Source organism: Penicillium digitatum, chromosome 2 (genome assembly GCF_016767815.1).
Source record: "Penicillium digitatum chromosome 2, complete sequence".
Classification (NCBI taxonomy): Eukaryota; Fungi; Ascomycota; class Eurotiomycetes; order Eurotiales; family Aspergillaceae; genus Penicillium; species Penicillium digitatum.
This window is the reverse complement of record NC_089385.1, coordinates 431,116-451,455: the sequence shown is the minus strand read 5'-3', so window position 1 is coordinate 451,455 and position 20,340 is coordinate 431,116. Positions and strand designations below refer to the sequence as shown.

Genomic DNA, 20,340 nt, shown 5'->3' with positions numbered 1-20,340 from the left:
AAAGAAACAATACAGAACTCAATGGGACTAGCTAACAGATAAGGCCTCGAAGAGACTGGGTTTGGCTTGAATCTGGGGGAAGGGGAAAGGGGGGAGGGGGTTCGAGATGGTTTGTTATCCAACATAGTCTTCCCCAGAATAAATCTAAGGGGGAAAACAGAGTGGAAACGAGGGTGAAAAATAAGAAATGATAGATTGGAATATCTAACTAAGATGATTCCTCTACACCATAGAATAGAAGCATATTGAACTTGGCGGAACCAAAAAAGGTAAACAAAAGATGATAAACAAGGGCGCCCTGGAGCTTTCCCAGATTAAGTGGGGATGCACTGGACTGCGCATCTCCGCACGGTGTGTTCTACCCACGGTTCTTCTCATCTTTTTATTAGCTCCGATCTATGCCTGTTCATGTGGGATGTTGATGTGAACTTGTTTTGATTTGACCCGGAACGCGTACCGGCATCATAACAAAAGGAAAATGAGCAACCAACCATGGCTTGACAGTCTGTCTGACGACTGGCCATCTCCAGCTTCGCCTAGCAGTCCTGTACCTATTATACCTGTTCTACCAGAGTCGCCTAAAAGCAGTCAGCAGGAAACACCTAGTCGCATTCCTCTGCCTGCGCGGCGTTCGTTAGAACCACAATCACCGGAAAACAACAAAAAGGACAAGGTGACCCGACCATGCCATTTCCATAGAAGAGAACCTCCGACTCCAAAAACGCCTCGAACATCCAAAATGCGCAAACCACGATCGCCTGCCCCGGGTAGTTTGAAATCGAGTGCTCCTAGGACTTACTCCAAAAGTCCCAAGTTCAGCCCGAAGCCTACCTCGGGCGCGGCTCGCAGGCATCCCTCAAAGGATACGCGCTCCCCTCTACGATCGGTGTCAAACGTCTCTAAAGCCTCCACGCAATCTGAGTTCGACGGTACAGTCCAGATCAAAACGAAGAAGGATAAGGACATAAAAGAGGATACACCAGAATGGCGTAGACGACTAGTGCGCGGGGAAATCGCCGGCGAGCAACGAGACCTGTTTGCGCCAATGGGACTTGAAAGCGTGTTCAAGCCGCCCACACCTGGTGCTGCCACAGCGCAACAAGGGTCTACTCCGTTTACGAAGCAGGAAGACCATCTGTGGGATTTCGCCGACACACCTTCGCGACAGGACGGAGACGAGCGTAACAGTCACGACGATGACCTCGAACGCATTGTCAATGAGGATGGAAGGGAAAGTGGCGACCGATCGCCGGAAAGACCTATCATTCGCGCCCTTTGGGGGACTAATGGGGGAATGGACGTGTATTGGGACCAGGAAGGGTTCTCGCAAGCGGGGAATACACAGCTACGGACAGCGAGTGGACTGGAGGATTTGCGTAACGAGGGTATCACACCCATCACCTTTACCCGGAACAATACTGTGGATGGCAATGGGACTGCAGAAGTCATCAAGTCTGCGCTGAAGCAGGTCACCAGCAAGTTGGAAAGCCTGTCTGTCGAACATGATAGTCGCCTGGATTCCCCTGCAAGCGATAGTTTCCTCTTTTACAACTACAGTGAACCTCACCCGGATGGGTCTCCACGAGATGACAGCTTGTTGGACGTGACAAGTCATTCTTTACCTCAAGATCTGTCGATGGGCACAGTGGACTTCAACAGTCGGCGAGGAAACCGCTCCTTCCCTCGCCGATTCTCCCCTTCGCCCTTTCCTTCGCATCGTATGTCCCCCGCAACACTCGCGAACTCCAAAGTCCGAAGTTCCCCCTTGTTCAACCCCCTACATAAGACCACGTCACCCGTTCTACCGCGTCCGTCCTCGTCTAATGTTCGCCCATCCACGGCTGGAGCTGAATATAAGCTCAAAATGCCATCATCAGGAAGTCCATTGAAGCTCTTCGGTGACCATGACACATTCACTAATAACAGACTTCTCCGACGTATGAGCCAATTTGAAGACAACTTCAGCGACACGTCAGAAGGAGAGGAGCCCCCTTCGCCTTCAGAAGAAGCGCGAAGAAAAGGCGAAAACCGCAGCTTCTTAAGCTCAAGACATGGGCCATTGCAGGAGATCTCTCCTAGACGAAATGAACGGCTTGGATCTCGCAATGCTGTACATCGAATCAGCCAATTTGGAGGTGGCGAATTAGACAAGTTTGATTTTTCGGACACCAGCCCTTACGAGCACAAACTAGTCTACGATGCGGCCGGAGGTTTTGGGTCCCGCCCCTCTTCACGCAAGCGATCGTCAACCCGGCAAAAATATCTCCGTGGCCCCTCACAGCAAGGGTTGTATCATTACAGCAGATCTGCAAGCTCGGGATTCACCCGGAAACCATCTGCCTGGCGCCAGGATTTCTTTGATGAAGCGCAGCATGGGACTCGCTCACATAACAAGGAAAACATGGCTCCCGATGTGAAGCGAGTACCCCGGGCCCCCGGCATGGACCCGACGCCCAAACGGCGCCGAACAATCATGAGAGATAATAGCGCTGAGCTCTTTCACAATGCCAGTGGAGGTTCGCCTCAGAAATACGGTGACAGCATGTCACTGTTGCAACGAAGTCTCTTGCAACATGGTGTACAGCTCGAAAATAGCGACTATCTTGCTCCTCCGGGCCTTTCTCAATCGAGACAGCGACCTCGAACACCCACACCGAGCCAAATCCGAACAGACGGGGAAAGCTATATTGGACCACACAGAGATTTCTCCGAATGCAATTTCGAAAACAACGATTATTCTGATTCTTTTTCCCTTGATGGCGATGTTCCACTAGTGAAGATTACTGGGACTAGTGATACCTCACGAAAAGGCTCTATCACCACTCAGGATTATTTAAACGAGGCCACCAAGATCATGGATCTCATCAGATCCAAAGGGCGAGGCGCGGCTGGTTTGACAAGCGTACATGAGTCTGACATGGAAAGTGAGGGCGACGACTTTAGCGACGACGATGAATCCACCCGGGAAGCCTTTTCTCGCCCTCCGAGCCGTGACGGAACGGATCTTCGCAAGTTGAGAGAGGCGAAGGAGTTGAACCCACTGATCTTGAGTCACCTACAAAAATACCAGGAGCAAGATGATCCCAATGACCGCGAAATGTCCCTGCATGCTCGTCAAGGCCAGGACGAGGGCCAAACCGAACTCGGTGAATCAAACTCACAGAGCATCCGAATTCGCGGACCGAGGAAACGAAAGACCAGTGGCATGAATGATGACACGGCGGAAAATATCGCCCAGGACCTAATGACTATCAACACACATATGTCTGGCTTCAGCGTCACCTCCGTACCCACAGGCTCTTCGCAAAGTTCCCAAGTCAAGGGTATGCTGGCTTCTGACCTTGTCGCCCACCTGATTCCAAATGAAGTTAACGGCTTCAAGTATGACCGTTTGAAGAATCAATGGGTGAGAGATGACGTGGAAGAACCAAAGGCGCCAATCTCCGAACCTGCCGAGGAGGCCGATGATCCATTCAGAGATATTCCAGATCTCAGTGTAGACGAGATCCAGGAGATGATGAGGGTCCATGGCCTCAATTCTCCTACAAAGAGCGATCTCCAAGCTGATCAAGAGCGCCTCAGGGCTCGCAGTTCCTTGCCTGCGAACGCATCGCCGAAGAAACCTGATGTTCGACCACACACGAGGGACGGAGATCTAACCCTCGGTGCAAGCTCGGTCCTTCCAAAACCCACCCGTTTCACGTCTAGTGCTCCTAACACTGGGACAAGAGCTACATCATGGGGCACGGACAAGGCCGAACCAATAAAAACCTCGGAGCAACGAAAATCTGAAGCCCAGCGCGAGGAGCCCTTGTCTTCAAAGAGCCCCCGATCCCCTGGAAAACAGGCACGTGTCGCGACAGTGAATCTATCATCACCCCTAGTTTCACGCCCCTCTTCTCGCGGAGAGCCTGATGACGACCAGTCCGACCCGAGCGCGAATCACGCCTACCGTGGGATTGTCTCAGAAGAAGATACTGTCCCAGCAGACCAAGAAAATGACTCAACACGGTCATTTGTCCCCCCCACGGGGCGTCAAACGTCAGTCGGTGGACGGCCATTCATTCGACGTCCCATCTCGAGGATTGACGAGAGGAACGAGGAAACTGTTGATGAAAAAAGCCTTATCCGCCGGAATGATTCTCTTCGTGTTCAAGAAACACCCGCCAGAACCCATGCAAGACATTTTTTGATGCCTCTCCAAAGCGCCGGGCCCGATACGAGCTACAGCTTCCACCTCAGTCCGCTTGCGGACTTCACCGTCAACCAAGGCGACAAACCCCTGAAGCTTGAAATGAGCTGTGTCGCTCAACGCACAAACCCTTCCTCTTTGCGAAAAGTGCGCGGGGCGTTCGCACTGGCAACTGAAGATTTGATCAAGCATATTACTGACGTGGAACCATATGAGCCTTATTGGGAAAACGTGCGCTGCCTTGTCTTGCGCCAGAAGCGATTGATTACGCTACACAAGCTGAACGAATTTTGCCCCCGACTAGAGGAGTTGGACGTTTCTGATAACGATATTGGTCAATTGAGCGGAGTTCCCTCAACCCTGAGAACCCTCAAGATCCCGAGAAACTGCCTTTCTAACCTGACTCCCTGGAGTCACATGATCAATCTGCAGTACTTGGACGTTTCAGGAAATGATATCGAGACGTTAGATGGCTTCGCGAGCTTGATCCATCTTAGGGAATTGAAGGCCAATGATAATCAGATCTGTAACATAGACGGGATTACTAGTCTGAATGGCTTGCTAAGCCTGAAGCTAAGCAACAATTCTATCACTGCAGTGGACTTTAAAGGGTCTGAGTTGACACGTCTTCGTGATCTCGACTTGAGCCACAACTGTCTCGCATCTGTTCGGAATGTCGAATGGCTTCCGTCACTTGCCACGCTCGATCTGAGCGCCAACCAGATCAGCCATTTTGACTCCTCTGCTCCCCTTATCAGTCTCCGTGCTCTGAAACTCTCTGAAAATCAGTTGGAGGCTTTTGATACGCGAACTTTCCCTTCTGTAAGCCTTCTCTACCTCGATCAAAATCATCTTTCTACTGTTCTTGGCCTTGAGAATTGTCACAATCTCGAAGTACTGTCTCTCCGAGAGCAGGCATCATCCAAAGAAAAGGGCCTTGATCACAGGGTGAATATTGATTTGGGACTTGTCAAGGATGTTCGCAAAGTCTTTTTGTCCTCCAACAAGCTTTCCCCCCAAACTGTCTGCCCGTCTGCTCCGCTATTACGCCTTCAACTTCTTGATGTAGCTGCGTGCACACTGAAAAGTCTCCCAGGTGACTTTGCCTTGAGCTTTCCGAATCTGAAGGTCCTCAATCTGAATTTCAACTCGGTGGATGATGTTGAGCCACTAGTTGGAATGAACTGTCTTGCCAGACTGATGATCGTCGGCAACCGTCTCTCAAGGATGAGAAGGGTCTGTCAAATCCTCAGTCGTCTAGGAAAAACCGGAAAAGGAACTGCATGCTCCCTACGCAAGCTTGATCTTCGTGGCAACCCATTGAACGTTGGCTTTTACCCTCCAGCCGTGACTGGGAGTGGTAATGCCGATCTCAAGAAATTGAAGTCTCAAGAACAAGCAGTCGTCCGGCACCAAGGAACTCACCGGGATCTATCTGATGCTCTGGCTGAGATCGGAAATGATGACCAGATCTCTCACCGCGACATGGGTGATGAGCCGAAGACTGACAGAGACATCGAAATCGACGACCCATACACTCTTCCGCTCGCCGATCCGCAAGCGGATCTGAAGTACCTAAGGCACCTCGATCAAGCCACACGGCTCCGCCGAAGAGTGCTAGAGCTCTTACTCTATGCCGGCACGAGTGGTTCTCTCCACACCCTCGACGGACTGGACCTGCGGCCCTCGCTGGGCGATGATTCATCTGACATGAACAAAGCGTGGGATAGATTGGAACATCTTGGTGTTTTGCGTAGGAAGGCGCTCAAAAACTAGGCTCTATTATTGGTAATTTTTCTATCGATCCTTTGAAAGCTGTTTCCACAAAGCGAGGAACGCTTATGGTTTGTTTGAGCATTGTTGGCGGCGTGTATGGAGTTTTATTGGTCCTTGAGTTGGAATCGACCACGCTTGGTTATTCTAGTTTGCACAGCATTAGCGCATTATCGGAGTTGGATATCAAATCGAGTCTGGTTTTTTGGCATCTTCGATCATAGCTAAGCTACTTGGGCTTTTCGTCTTGCTCGTGGTAGAGTGAGATGAGATGGTGCCTCATTTTCTGGCCTCTCTCCGAAACAGGAGTACTGATCCTTTTCTTACCCACTCCCACGAGTCGATCACGATTTCTGCTCTGAATTGTAGCCAGGTTTACTTTTTGTCTTGTAAATTATTCCAGGATAAAGGATCTAGGACAAGGCTTCCCGATTAAGATCTTTGGTGTCTCTGTGCGATTGACATAGACCTCAAGGTAGAGGATACAAATAGCCCAAAGAGCGCGAGGCTTTCCATGTATCTTAATGTGGACAATGTGTCTGCTTTTGGATTACTGCCAATCAACATCCACTATGTCTTGCTTGATAAGTGGAAGGAAAGCAGTCTAATAAGAACGGTTGAATGGGTATCGAATTTGAATCAAATTAAAAACAAATAGAGTGCAATGTCATCAAGAGAGCCAAGCCAAGCAACGTTGACATGAGAGCGATTAGAGCTCTGATGGCTAAATCTCCCGAACAGTTGCCGTAGGAGACACCTTCGAGCTTCCATCTACCCGATGCCGATCTTCGAACTGATCTGTAGACACTGAAGGACCAGCCCCTTTACTGGCCCCGACATCTTCTTCTAACGTAGCGCGAAATTCCTCGCGCTTGGGTAGGAGGTACCGCACATCCACAAATCTCAATATGCTCGTCATGAGAATCACTAGCACTAACAAGGCCAATGCTGACTGCCACCCATATTTATACAATGGTGCTTGACTTGCCGGCCAGACGAGAACCTGTGACCACGAAGAGATGGCGTAGTACCCAGCCACAGCAACACCAACAGCAAGAGACCGTACCTCTGGATCCTGCGGGATAAGATCGGAGAGCCAGGCGAAGATCAACGGCGCTGTGCCAAGACAAATATACGAGATGAAATATGATGCATAGGCAGCAGACACAGCCACCGACGCTGGGCGTGTAGTCCAAATGCTCATGATGATACACGGAACAATCCCAATAACCGCTTGAAGAACAATGAGTGTCCAACGCGTCTCAAAGTAATCCGACAAAAGAGCCCAGATCCAAACAAACACGACGTTGATCGCAGATCCTCCAATGGGGATCACGTTGACCTGCGAGATAGTCCATCTCGCGCTGCCGTCGGGGTTCTTGAGTGACTTCAGGAACAGCCCGAAATACACATATCCGTATGTGCCAAGAACCGTCGCAGTGTACAGAGCCGCAATGAAGTACACAACCCATCCTGAAAACGTGCGCTTCACGCCGGCCCAGGTCATCTTCTTTGGCTCGGCGCGGCCGTTGCGCGCGAGACGCTCTAGCGAAAGCTTGCCGTGGACTTTCTTGAACCAGAACGCGTGCGGGTTAGGTCGGTTCGGTAGATCGGGGAGCATGAAAAACCCCGCGAATCCCCAGACTACCGTGATGATTGCGTTGATCACGAATAGCCAGCGCCATCCTGCTATTCCGCTGTGTCCGTCGAGAGTGTTGGTGATTGCGGCTTGCAAGGCGCCCGAGAGCATTTGGCCGACTGCTTGGCAGGAGTGGTAGAATCCCATTCGTTTGGCCAATTCGGTTGGGGTATACCAATACACTGGAGGGTCGGTTAGTTGGATGAGACAAGGGCAAGGCTTTGGAAGAATCTACTGAATAAGGTCATCATCCCTGGCCAAGCGCTACTTTCGCAAAGACCGAGGAATACACGGATGATGTAGACTTGCTTCGCGCTCGTCGCCACCGCGACCAGTCCGGTCAGAGCACCCCATGCAATCTCCAACCCCGGGAGCCAATAGCTTGGGCGTACGTAGGTAAGGATGATTTGGGAAGGGAGAAGCATGATGCAGTAGGCGACGTTAAAATATGTTGTGAATCTAGACAGTGATCAGCTATCATCGGCTCTGCAGTAGGGTGAAGGTTTCGGACCACTCACAGATTGAGCTCATTTCCGATCAGGTTTAAGTCTTCTTTCATTCCCGACACGTAGGCATTGTTGATATTCTGTTGATCGAGATATTTGATAACTGACGGAAATCAGTTTTGCTGATCTCGAGCTATGAGGAGGGGAATCTGTAGCCCCACGCACCCTGTGAAAGACAGCCGAAAGTCATCAGGAACATGTCAAGATGCCGGACCAAGGCCTTCTCCTCTGGCGGTCGGAGATCGATGTTTGTCCACGCCTTGCGACGAACCATTTTGAACGACACCATAGTTGTCGTGGTGTGACGGGGAGGAGAGCAAAAGCCAGCAGTCTAGCGAACCTGGCCATTCCCATAGGCCCATGCAGGCCCGAGCTGTGATAAGGCCCCTGTGACCCCTAGATAGGTCCAATAATGTGTCCAGGGTAGACTTCAGATTGTACGGAGTAAATCTGACGACGATGTTTCTGCAAGGTGCACGCGTGATAAGCCTTCAACGCACCAATGGTATTTCTCCATTTGGGGTCACATCGAAGGAATGCCCCAATGGCTGAGATACCAGACACCAGGCATCTGGGCGTTGAATCGACTCTACTCAAGTATACACCGAGGTTGGCTTAACGAGTGGATCTGAAGATCAGTTGATTTGGGGGAGAATCCTATGAGAAGAGTTGAGATGAATCCTGGCAATCCCTGGTCTTCCCCGCACCCCGGTGCAGACGGTGAATGCAAGAGTCTCTCTCTCTCTCTCTCTCTCTCTCTCTTTTCAAGTTTTATTAAGATACAGGATTTGTGGAAACCTGAGCTAATTACAAATCGTCTGAACTGTTAGTTTCCAATCTTGAGATAAGCAGAAGCTTGCCAACTCCCACGCCTTGTTTGAGTGACTGGTAGCGACCATTGAAACGATAGTCTCAACTCGGAATCCGGCGTTGTGAGATACGGTACTTCTGGCACTTTGACGGCTTTCAAGCGGATGGAAGGGGGGAAGGGCACAGCTGAGGACATAGGATTCTCGAGACACAGCTCACAGAATGCCGGTTATGTGCGACCAGGTCTCTTCTTGCACCGCTCCGAAGTGATTTATGTTATTTCCAACATGACAGTCTCTAGTCATCTGTATGACTGATTTGAAGCCCTGAACGTGGCCCTATAAACCTCTTACTCCCCCTATCAGTTTTTCATGTTAAACCCAGGTTGCTTCCCGAAGACTCGCAACGCTCAGCGATCGCTTCTTGAACAAACCCGGTAGAGGCGCTTGTCGTGGCTTTTGATTCCCTGAAACAAAAGACCTGATCTTAGACAATCGAAGTCGGATGAGGGAGGCATTCAATAACCGGCTTTTCGCGCACAACCCGACCTTCGATTTACAGGGCTGTGATCTCGTGCTCTGTCATCTGGACCTTGTACCTCGACATATCATCCGGAAGGAAGATGGCTCCCTGTGTCTTATTTATTGGGCATCGGCGGGCTTCTATCCAAGATTGTTGGAGTTCTGTGTGCGGTGGATATTGGATGGAAAAGATAAGAAGCTGCATTTCCCTTCTCTTGGAGTCCGGGGACCCTTTAACAGATCATGAAATGGCACCGAAAGAGGCTATTCTAGTGTGCGATGGGACATCCAAAAGTATCCATTGGAAGTTTCAGAGAGCTCCAGGTATCTCCTCGGTGACTGCTCACCTGCCTTCAGCCGAATCAAAACGTTCACATCGCCCCCAAAGCTTATCGAGACCTTCGATCTTCTCCCCACACCCGCTTGTCTTATGCCAGATTAGTCTTCTGAATGGTTTGAGAAGGCTGGGTCTAATTGCTCTATCCCGCCGAGCCCTAAACGTGTTGAATCTTCAAAAGCGCCGTTGCGGAAGATCGAAACAAAGAACAAGTTTTGCCAAGTTGGCATCGAACCTTTCATCCAGCAAGAGCGCCCGCGAAACAAGCTCTTTATGACGATCGGATAACCCGATGAAAAGGAAGACCCTACTGGCACAGTGGTCTGACCCCCTTTAGTACAGTAAAAAACACCCTTTGGGGAAGAACCAGGGATCAGTTAAAGAGAAAGGAAAATCGATAGAGCACTAAGCGGCATACATCGTACTGATCTGCGCCAGGTAATCCAAACAGTGCAGCCAATGCAGGCTGTCTTTTGGCCAGTCCGATGCCTCATGTTGATGCGCTTTCTAAAGAGCGTATCCCGAATCGTCGTCAGGCAGTGACGCTGAATAGGGTTACAAGTTAAAAAGTCACCATGCAGAGAGACCTACAAGCGGTCTAAAGGAGGAATTATAGAGGTGAATTTCAGGCCAAATCCATGCATTCAGGCACAAAACTGATGCAAGGACGATATTTATGCAGGAAAGTATGGACATGGAAATCGAGGTGGGATTATAATATACAAGTGCCGTTTGCTAAAGGCGGAAATTAGTCGGGATTTATAGATGAGATAGGTCGAATGCCGGGTCCGTCAGATGTGTACTTCCAGGTAACGAGCCTGGAGAATGAGTCCCAAGAGGAAATCCACACGGAATTTTGGCTCTATCCTGGGCTTAACTAGTGGCACGGGAACATCTCAGAGCAGGTTCGCTCCTCTCGCCTTCTTTGATGGGTGCGCGGGGCGGGGCAGTATAGCTGGATCCAGCGGGCCACGTTTAGCATCAGGTCCGAGGCACTGAGACAAGCACTGCTGTCTTCCCGGGTAGACATTTCAAGTGAGTACCTGCCTCACAGCCCAGCCACGACCCCCTTGGGAGATAGAAATCGCAGATGCGAGGTTGAAGGGATCATGGCACATACTCATAGCGCCGCCAATTTTCCTGAACCCACCACTTCGCCACATGGGACGCGTCCCTGATCCACTGCACCGCATCTTCTCCGTGCTGAGGCAAGACCAGGTTTATCAAATTCTCAAGATCAAAATCCTGGAGTCCGTGAAGTTCGTGGGGGTCGGTCTCTACATCCGTGAACCGCCACTCAAGGTCAGGAATGACGGGAATGATGAGGCGGTAAGGCTTCGCAGCGGATCGCAGGGCAAGCCATGTTCCTCCAGTATTCATGACTGAGAACTGCCAGTTTTGCTTTCCATCTTTTTCTGCAAATGTGGGTCGGATCATAGATTGCCCTTCGTACATAGGGAGAAGATCTTTGATAACAGAGAGTGATGGTTCGTTGAGGGACCCAGATTCCGATAGAATATCAAGAATTGTGGGGAGAATTTGGATTGAAGCCACTCGAGAGTCGATCTCGATAGGTGGTAGTTGGGGGTGCGCAAAGACAAGAGGGACGTGGAAGCTGGCGGTATGAGGGTTGAGGTATGGAGTGACACCGCTGTTCTCAGGGAGTGAAACACCACTGGCGGGGTTAGGGTTCATTTGTTTAATTGGCCGGATACTTTGGAGGTCTGGTACTTACTGATCTCCCACCATCACGACCAGGGTCTCATTGGCAACACCCGTTTCCTCCAGGATGTTCAACAACTCGGCGAGCCATTTATCGACAACGCCAAGCGTATTGAGGTAATGGTTGACCTTGTTGTTCCTTCCCACCCAGCCGTGGCTAATCATTTCCTCATACTCCTGGCCCTTCGGTGCATCCCAAGGTTGATGCGTAATGCCCGTCAAGTGTGAGATGAATAGTCGTTCCTTCTGCTTCTCTGCTGATTTGATTGCATTGCGATAGTAATCCGCGAGCTCTGTTTCAGGGTATCCCCAGAAATTGAACTTCTCTGGTTGACGGCCACCCTGCTTCGCACGGTCCTCGGCAATGTTGATGTCGGTTACTATGTGCTTGAAGCCCAGCGTGGGCGTAAGAAGGTTTTGGTTGTCGTAGCCATCTGTGATGGCCTGCATCCATATTGATCGCCAGGGCCAAGAGGTGTAGTTTTCCGTCCTGGTCTGGTTGGCCTGAGAGTTTAGTGCCTCCAGGATGTGTGGCATGCATGGTTGGTAGAGGTGGTGCAGGTATTCGCGATTGAAGTCCACGACCAAGGGAGAGATACCGCACACCGTCGCCAGGATACTCTTCAGGGTAAAGGTACCGCCCGTATAAGCGTTGGTAGCATGGAATCCTCCGTAAGGCTCAGTTACATTCTTATTTCCATTAAACCCGGAAGAAGTAGCTGTCAGTCTCTCTGCGGTGGGTGTTAGATTTGCCAGTCTTTCTTCCACCTCCGCAGGGAGATGGCCATTTTGAAACGATTTGCGAATCGTATCCCCAAAGTAAGAATCCTTGCGGAGTGGAAAGACATCTGCACGGGTGCTTTCTAGCTTGAGAAGCAAGACATGCTTGATCTTGACGCGGCCACTTTGTAGGGACTCGCGGAGAGACTCGAGGACTTCATTTTCCAGGTTTGAGATATGAAGGGGATCCTGTCCTGGATCATAATGCACGCGTGTAGTAGTGTGATTGACATTTTCATACCAGTCACTGAACCCGGCCAGTTTATCGTGTGGCAGCCACTCAAACGGAGGCGGTGCTGCCAGAGCCGTGTGATTGCCCAACCAACTGTAAGCGCCGGTCAATTCAAGTAGATCAAATGATGATGGCGCGCGAGATTGGTCTTTGTCGAACGGTGTGACAATGACAGTCTCGGATAGGAAGTGATAGGCAGAATTAGAAGGGCGAATGCAGCGCAAAATGACCACCAAGCCAGTGAATGTGAGAACAGCGACTCGCAACCAACGAGAACGCGAAGCTTCATTTGTTACATTTGCTTGGGTTGCTTCCGCTTCCCGCGATCCCGGGCCCAACTGAGCAGTACTTCGATCCTCATCCCAGTCCTCAGGCGCAACTCGCTCATATCTTTTCAAGATTGGAGAGGTTCGTTGCCTGCGACAGGCAGATGGCAGAAGACCCCTGAAGTTTGACAACAATCCCTCGGTCCAATTATATAGACGCGGGGTGGACACCCAGGATGTAGCAACAAATACCATCTCGACGATAATTAAGCCCGATAGTCCGGTAAGCATCGTTTTGACTGCAGCCGTGTCACCGTGAAAGTTGTGCGCTTGTTTCCAGTGGATCTCGGCCCCAGTTGCAATATAGAAAGAGATATTGGCGGCTGACAGACCGGATATTGCCAAACTAGACAAGAAAATTCCCTTTTAGCGATGATCTCACTCAACTCCAGGCAGGGAATTCGTACCTAGTTGGAATGACCAGCAAGGCCACTATGGCACGTGTCCAGCGATGCTGGTAATCAGCACACAGAATGTGGGTGAGCCATATACACACTACATCTTGTAAAAAGAATGTTGGACCCCAGATGATCAATTGTCCGAGAGGTAATGAGTTCAGATGCGAGTAGATGTGCAGAATTTTGGCGCAGAGAACGGCAATAAATGAGAGAGAGAACCAATACTTGCGCGAGGCTGGCCACCAATGATCGAACCAGACAGTTGGGGAGAAAGCTTTCCGTAGAAAATTGCGAGAGCCATCTCGGGCCTTGTAGCCAAACCCCATGTTTCTTAGTTTATGCCGACCTTAAAGCATGGCACTAGGAAAGACTAGGATTGACTAGGATTGACAACAATAAGCAAAATCGAAAGAATAAAAGGAAAAGAGGCGAAAAAAGAGGATCTCAGTAGATACACAATACTTTTTCAAGTCTCGAACCCTGGGACAGGGGAAAGTTTATTAAAAAGATAATTTGAAATTAAAAAAAAAAAAAAAAAAAAAAAAGCTACAAGGGTCCGTTCCAGGGCTTCGGACAAAACAGTCTACCCTAGAAAGATTCACCACCTCCACAATGGCGGTGTAGAGATCTGCAAAATTTAGTCCTAATGAAATTTAGTACTCTGTATTCACCATGTATTGCTTTGCTCTTGAATTCTTCCTTCTTCAACTACCCTCTCTACCATACAATTCAATTCAATTCACTATGGAATACCCTGAGCTCCCTATTGAAGAGGTCCCTCGTACCCCAAGCCCCCCACCCGAACCACCGGATTCCGATACCGAGTCCTTTACCGCCGATACCACCAATTCCGCTGCTTCTGCTATGCCTTGTGAGCCCTTTCCGATGGGTAATCTTGACCGGAAATTACAACGTTGGAACTGGCTAGAGCGAGATACTGCTATCCAAGTGCTTACTTTGGATAGTATTGACTGGTCGAAACAAAGAATTGCGGATTATCTTGGTATCACCCGGAACCAAGTACGCTGGGCGATTGCACGAGGTACTCCTACGCCTCGTAAGCCCCCGGGTCGAGTCCCGAAATTGATAAGGAGTGAAGTGGATGATATTATTACTTTTATCACTACAAATGAGATCAATCGCCGGCTTTCGTACGAGAAGTTAATTAATATTCCATCTCTTAATATCTCTGTTGATACACTTCGACGAACCTTGGCTAGTAGGGGATATAACCGGCGTGTTGCGCTTGGTCGACCTGATATAAAGGAGAAGAATCTCCTTGAACGCCTCACTTGGGCACGAGCTCACGTTAACTGGACTCGTGATGATTGGTGTCGAATAATCTGGACTGATGAGACCTGGGTAACCCCTGGATACCACCGCAAGGTACGAGTGACTCGGCGAGCTGATGAAGAAAGGCACCCTGACTGCCTTCGACCTCGACGCCGGAAATGTGGAGGATGGATGTTTTGGGCTTCGTTTTTAGGCCTTGAAAAAGGCCCGTCCCTCTTTTGGGAGAAGGAATGGGGCTGGATTGATGCCGAAGGCTATGTCTCGCACATTGCTCCTTTAATGGAGGGGGTTTTCGCCTTCGAAAGGATCGAAACCCAACTGTTATGCAAGATAATGCGCCTGGGCATTCTGCTAAAGAAACAATTGAATACTTTGAGGAGCTTGGTGTTTGTATAATGGCGTGGCCTGCATTTTCACCGGATTTGAATCCTATTGAATCTGTATGGAATTGGATGAAGGATTGGATAGAGGAGAAGTATGGAGATCAGTATATTGACGCCTACTGTACTCCGAGGGGTTGTTCGTGATGCTTGGGATGCTGTACCGGAGGATTTCTTGAATGGGCTGATTGAGAGTATGCCTGCTCGGTGCTAGGCGGTTATTGATGCTCAGGGGGGTGCTACTAAGTACTAAGTGTTGTATGTAGTAGTGGCATTGTATATGAGAAATTGTTGTATGTTGTGTTGTATGTGAGAGAAATGGAGAGTTGAAGGTTGAGAACCCTGTTTTTTAAAAGAATAATGTGGTATCAATTTGTAAAATACCATATTAAATACTAAGCTAATTTATACGCTAGTACCGCCACTGTGGAGGTGGTGAATCTTTATAGGGTAGAGTGTTGTATACAACATACAACATAGAGAGTAGAATCATACTTCGTAAAAATTCCAAAAATAGCAAAACAGGGTAAAGGCCGCTGTCTTCCGAGTTCCCAATTTGTCTGTTCGGGTTCTCAACTACCGCGTGTGGGTTCTATTCTTCAGGGTCCACATGGGTCTTCAGATGACCTAAGCACGGAGGCTAACCTTCCAAGGTTGGAAGAGGGGTTGGGCATTGGAGGATCTATCTTGAAACCAATCATATCTCATCTGGAATGGAATTCATGCATGGATACTCCGTCTATGTACAACATACAACATAGGTGCAGTCCGTACTTAACGACGGAGGATTGCCCTCGTCGTTTTTCCATGTTTTTTGACAGGAAGGTGACCTGTTACTGCTCGCTTCGTATTGCCAGTTAGTGCTGAGGGTTGACTTGCCACATTGCCAACTCGCTTACTCCGTACTCCGTACTCCGTATAGAAGGCTGAGCTGCCGAAACAGTGGGGCTGAAATTTGGAGGCGTTTTCAGAAGGGAGAAAGATGACGCCATTGGGATTGGATGAGAAAGGCACTGCGGAGTACGGAGCGCGGAGTACGGAGTACATGACGGTACATGACGAGTACCTGTCTTGTTCACACACATAACTCATAGATGTCCCGTATAGCACGCTTGTAGACTAGCCCAAAGGACGTCAAGGTGTGAAGGTGATTGCAGGGAATTTCATGCTTTAGAGCCGGCTTCCGTGGGTTCTGTGGGGCTGTGGGGAAGTTTGCGTAAGCCGGTAGTTGATAGTGAAAGCTGCCAGAATGCAGTCGTCCATGAAGAACTTCAGCTCGAAGTCATGATCCCAATCTCAAGTGCGGGCAATAATCAATGTTCAACGGCAAACTAGCAGGATCATCAAGGTTGCAAAGGGTTAACTGCGTGCATCGGTTTACAGCGATGCTAGGAACCTAATCGGCTACTGTGTGTCTGCAAATCTCCTATTTATTGCATGTAGTAAGACGAAGAGGGAAACACCAATCCAATCTGGGAGGAGAGCACAGTACGGGAACAGTGTCTGATCCTGAAACAAAACAACTGTCGGTTGGAAGTCACAGGCGGCCAGTAAGGCCGGAACACCGAGGCCCCACTAATCATAATTTTCATTGGGAATAGCGTGCAGCACCTAAAGAAGGGCAGAGATGAGTTTTTCTCTCAAGTTGTATATTCCGACGGAGTAGTTTACCTCCTCACGGCTGGGTACTATGTACGGAGTGCGCAGCTGGATCGCGCTTAGGGCTCAAACCCCCCTTTAGGAAGGAGATGGTGCCTTGATGCCTTGTTTTGAGAACGGCAGAGAATTCCAAACACCAGAATTAATTACGATTCCATATACCTTATTGATCCACGTGCTCTGGTTCTGCTGGCGTTGTAAAATACACGGCTTTGGACACTATTCCGGTACGTCCTAAAGATGTAGGACGCCCCAAAGCTTCATTTAGTGCTCCGTACATAGAGCATTTACATCACACTGTATAGAGCGGTGTAAAAAGCGGTGCTGATAAAGGCATTCATTCATCAAAGTCCTTCCCAAAAGGGGGTTTGAACCCTAAGTAATTTCGCCGTCCATCCCTGACATCCCGATGAATAAATCAGCACGTCGTCTACGGAGTAAGACTTTCTGGATTTTGTCCGCTGACTACTCCATAGACACACAAGGATAGAGAAATCTTGAGACTCATCAGGTGGTACAGTCATCGTATGTTGGTTTGATTTTGACGTTCCACGTTTCATGGCTGAAGAAAAGTAGATGCACGTGACAACCGCATATTCTATCTCACCTTGTGTGATGCTTAGGGATGTTATATTCCGAAAGTTCAATGGCCTAGCACGCAGTTATATAGGGTGGATCCTCAAATCCATAGTACAAGGGTTACTTGTTCATAGATCTTGAGATGGAGCCGAGTCTGGAATTATGTCTCACGTTGACCTATGTTGATGGGTCCACTGCCTGTAACGAGGCTAGCCCTAATTAGGAAGTTGACTTCATTCTCGGTTCGAGGCGGACTTATGTAATCCCAGGGCGAACTGGAACCAATTAGGGCGGCTTATTATGGACGGGCTTACTCCGTAGATGTGCAGGCCAGAGAAGACAGGAGATGATCAAGAACCCTCGGATTTACCTGTGTCTCATAGAAATACGATCTTAGATTGGATTTCCTTTGATTCAATAGTTCCAAATATCAGAGAAATTGCGTTATATCCTTACAGCATATACTATTCCCTACCCCTTTGCACATGTCCACATACAACTAGTCGCACGCTAGATGTTTACCTAATCTATGGCCTGACATGCACTGCACGTTCTCCGAGGGTTAACTGTCTAACTTGTATTATGCACACTTTTCTTTATTCATTAACCGTGTATCCTCCGTATCCTCCGTCCCTTGGCTACAAAAGAAAATCGTGGTTGCTTTAATGTGTAATTTAGGACACGTATGAGACAAGGCGTGTACAAGATAAGATGATCTGACAGGAGATTCATCTTTTCTATACACCTTTAGTAAGGCGCAGCAGCGAAAGAGGAAATTTGCGGTGAGTTTCGTCCTTTTCTCTCTCTCTCTCTATCTCTATTCATAGAGACGGAGTACGGATAAACAGGGTGAAATAACCTCGGTCCAAATGCAGCCTTAGCCCACCCCTGCAACTTCAATCCAATGATCGTCGACGGGAGTCTCCGCACAATATGGCTAGCACTGCACCAACCTCATTCAGGCCTCAGCCGTGGAGCAGAAAACGGCGCTTATGTCCCATCACCCAATCCCAATTATTGAAACTGCTACAGGGATAGCGGGACAAACGGGTGAAACCCGTTGGACATTAGTACCAACGGGCATTTCAAGAGCTCCTCAGTCTGCTCCTTTCACCCTCCTACCATCCTGATGGGCAAGATTTCGAGCCATGCCAAAATCACCACAAATTGCAGTGGCAGGTTCCTCTCTCCGCTATTCTTTTCGCTAATTTAACACGTTATAGGATACGGATATCTACCTGTCAACCGCCTATGGCGATGATTGGCAGTCGTAAATACTCTCATTTCTCCCGTGATTTTTTACATCCTTGATCTCTAACCCAATCCTAGAGAGACGACGTCTATCGGTTCCTCAATTTATAAGGGCTTGATGGAAAATGGAAGACGGTATGGTTTCATATACATTCGGTGCACCCGAGAGCTCGGCCCGTTGCGTACATATCCTGATCATCGGCAGGTATCAAACTCTGAGCGACAAAGAATATCTGTACGCATGTCATAGCCTCTGTCACTAAAGAATCTGCCAACTGATGCTCGGTTCCCACAAGGGTTCCGTCCGATGACCAGGCATTCGAGTCCTACGAAGTCGGGTACGTACAATTACCCTTTCGAAATGCCAGTCTCAACGTTAACACTGTCAGTCATCTGCTCGCCCTCGTTCTAGATTCGGAACGAGAGAACCCGCTCTTCAGGGCACCCATCGGGAGGAGCCCCAAACATATCCTCGACATTGGAACGGGTAAGGGTAATTGGGCTATGTACGTCAGCAGAGAACCACCCCGTGTCTCGTAACAGACAGGACTAATGCCAATATGACACTTGGATAGTGATGTTGCCGACATGTTCCCATCCGGTGAGTGCCAATCTCCCAAGAATATGCAATGCAGTCAACTGACACCATGTAGCAACGGTCCGAGGAGTCGACCTCTTCCCACCTCCCGTTTCATGGATGCCGCCCAATTGTATCCTCGAAGTCGACAACGTCCTAGAAGAATGGACCTGGAAAAACCCCCTCGACCTGATCCACATGCGGATTCTGGATGGCTCATTCGACTCCGCGGGATGGGATCATGTCTACACCAGTTCCTTGAAGTAATAAGCACCCACGTTTCCTGACACCGATCCCAATCTGCGACCCTGTGTGCTAACACCGGGTCCCTCGTAGACATCTACGGCCAGGAGGCTGGATAGAACAACTTGAAGGTAGTACATCCATCGAATGTGACGACGATAGCCTGCCAGCAGACAGCATCCTGCGAACCTGGGGCCCAACTATGAACGCATGCGGTGCGCGCGGTGGACTCAAGCTCAATACCCTTGATGGCATGCGCGGCATGATGGAGAAGGCTGGGTTTGTGGATATCCACGAGAAGGCATACCAGTGGCCTATTGGCCCGTGGGCTCGAGATCAGAAATATAAAGAGGCGGGCGTTGTCAATTTCCAACATTGGCTTTCGGGGATGGAGGGATGGTGCATGTGGTTGCTGACCCACTTCGGTGCGCCGCATCCTTGGTCAAAGGATGAGGTTACTGTTTATCTGGCAAAAATCCGATCGGAACTTAAGAATCCAAGATATCATATTTATCATAGAGCGTGAGTTTGGGATAACCCTGTGACGGGGGTATTGACGGAGGTGACATGCTGATCCTTGTTTAGACGACGTGTGTGGGCGCGCAAGCCCTTTCCCGACGAGCGTACGCCTGAGATGACCCCGATCAAGGATGAGGAAAAGTTCAAAGAGGAGCGGTGATTATTCTCTAAGCAAGTGAGTTATCGGGTATAGGGAGAAGGCTGAATCAGAATCTTTGGAGATGATCATCAAATGTAAGATGGATGCCCTAGCAGAATATCTTGCAATTCAGTCGAGATAAACTTAGATTGCTGCGTAGTGTCTTCGTGCTATAGTTGTGTTCTCATGGTAGTGTCTTTCAAGGTACCTCTCGTTCACTGAGAGCCACAAAGCAAAAATCCGCACATCTAAAATAAACCCGCCCATTAGAAAGGGTGGGAATGGGGAATGGGGGTTGAAAACCCACACTCCCATGTCATGCTCTAAGGGTACTTTTCGTAGTAGTCAAGGCGTGCCCCCCCTTCCCTGGGTATATTTACAAAACAAGGTCTCAAGTACGGCGATTATAAGATCATGAATTTCATTGGAATATGTCGTAAGCTAGCTTGATTGCGAAAAGTGGC

The 20,340-nt window shown here is 49.2% G+C and overlaps 5 protein-coding genes across 5 annotated transcripts; 3 read left to right on the top strand and 2 right to left on the bottom strand.

Moving 5' to 3' along the window:
- Positions 1-739: 739 nt before the first annotated feature.
- Pdw03_6244 (putative leucine-rich repeat protein) lies at positions 740-5,968 on the top strand (the record flags this gene model as incomplete). The annotated part of the gene is made up of 1 exon (XM_014680205.1): positions 740-5,968. One exon carries the CDS (start codon positions 740-742, stop codon positions 5,966-5,968), a length of 5,229 nt encoding a protein of 1,742 aa, XP_014535691.1.
- Positions 5,969-6,689: 721 nt separating this feature from the next.
- Pdw03_6243 (Major facilitator superfamily domain, general substrate transporter) lies at positions 6,690-8,399 on the bottom strand (the record flags this gene model as incomplete). Its single annotated transcript, XM_014680206.2, has 4 exons — positions 6,690-7,786; positions 7,840-8,063; positions 8,123-8,213; positions 8,276-8,399. 4 exons carry the CDS (start codon positions 8,397-8,399, stop codon positions 6,690-6,692), a joined length of 1,536 nt encoding a protein of 511 aa, XP_014535692.2.
- Positions 8,400-10,885: 2,486 nt separating this feature from the next.
- Pdw03_6242 (Alkaline-phosphatase-like, core domain) lies at positions 10,886-13,562 on the bottom strand (the record flags this gene model as incomplete). Its single annotated transcript, XM_014680207.2, has 3 exons — positions 10,886-11,453; positions 11,514-13,184; positions 13,246-13,562. The coding sequence occupies 3 exons, from the start codon at positions 13,560-13,562 to the stop codon at positions 10,886-10,888; spliced, it is 2,556 nt and encodes an 851-aa protein (XP_014535693.2).
- Positions 13,563-13,980: 418 nt separating this feature from the next.
- Pdw03_6241 (uncharacterized protein) lies at positions 13,981-14,323 on the top strand (the record flags this gene model as incomplete). Its single annotated transcript, XM_066101290.1, has 2 exons — positions 13,981-14,149; positions 14,202-14,323. 2 exons carry the CDS (start codon positions 13,981-13,983, stop codon positions 14,321-14,323), a joined length of 291 nt encoding a protein of 96 aa, XP_065956373.1.
- Positions 14,324-18,295: 3,972 nt separating this feature from the next.
- Pdw03_6240 (putative SAM dependent methyltransferase) lies at positions 18,296-19,897 on the top strand (the record flags this gene model as incomplete). The annotated part of the gene is made up of 10 exons (XM_014680208.1): positions 18,296-18,322; positions 18,371-18,417; positions 18,477-18,533; positions 18,604-18,633; positions 18,695-18,736; positions 18,788-18,904; positions 18,974-18,999; positions 19,052-19,238; positions 19,312-19,740; positions 19,804-19,897. The coding sequence occupies 10 exons, from the start codon at positions 18,296-18,298 to the stop codon at positions 19,895-19,897; spliced, it is 1,056 nt and encodes a 351-aa protein (XP_014535694.1).
- Positions 19,898-20,340: the final 443 nt, after the last annotated feature.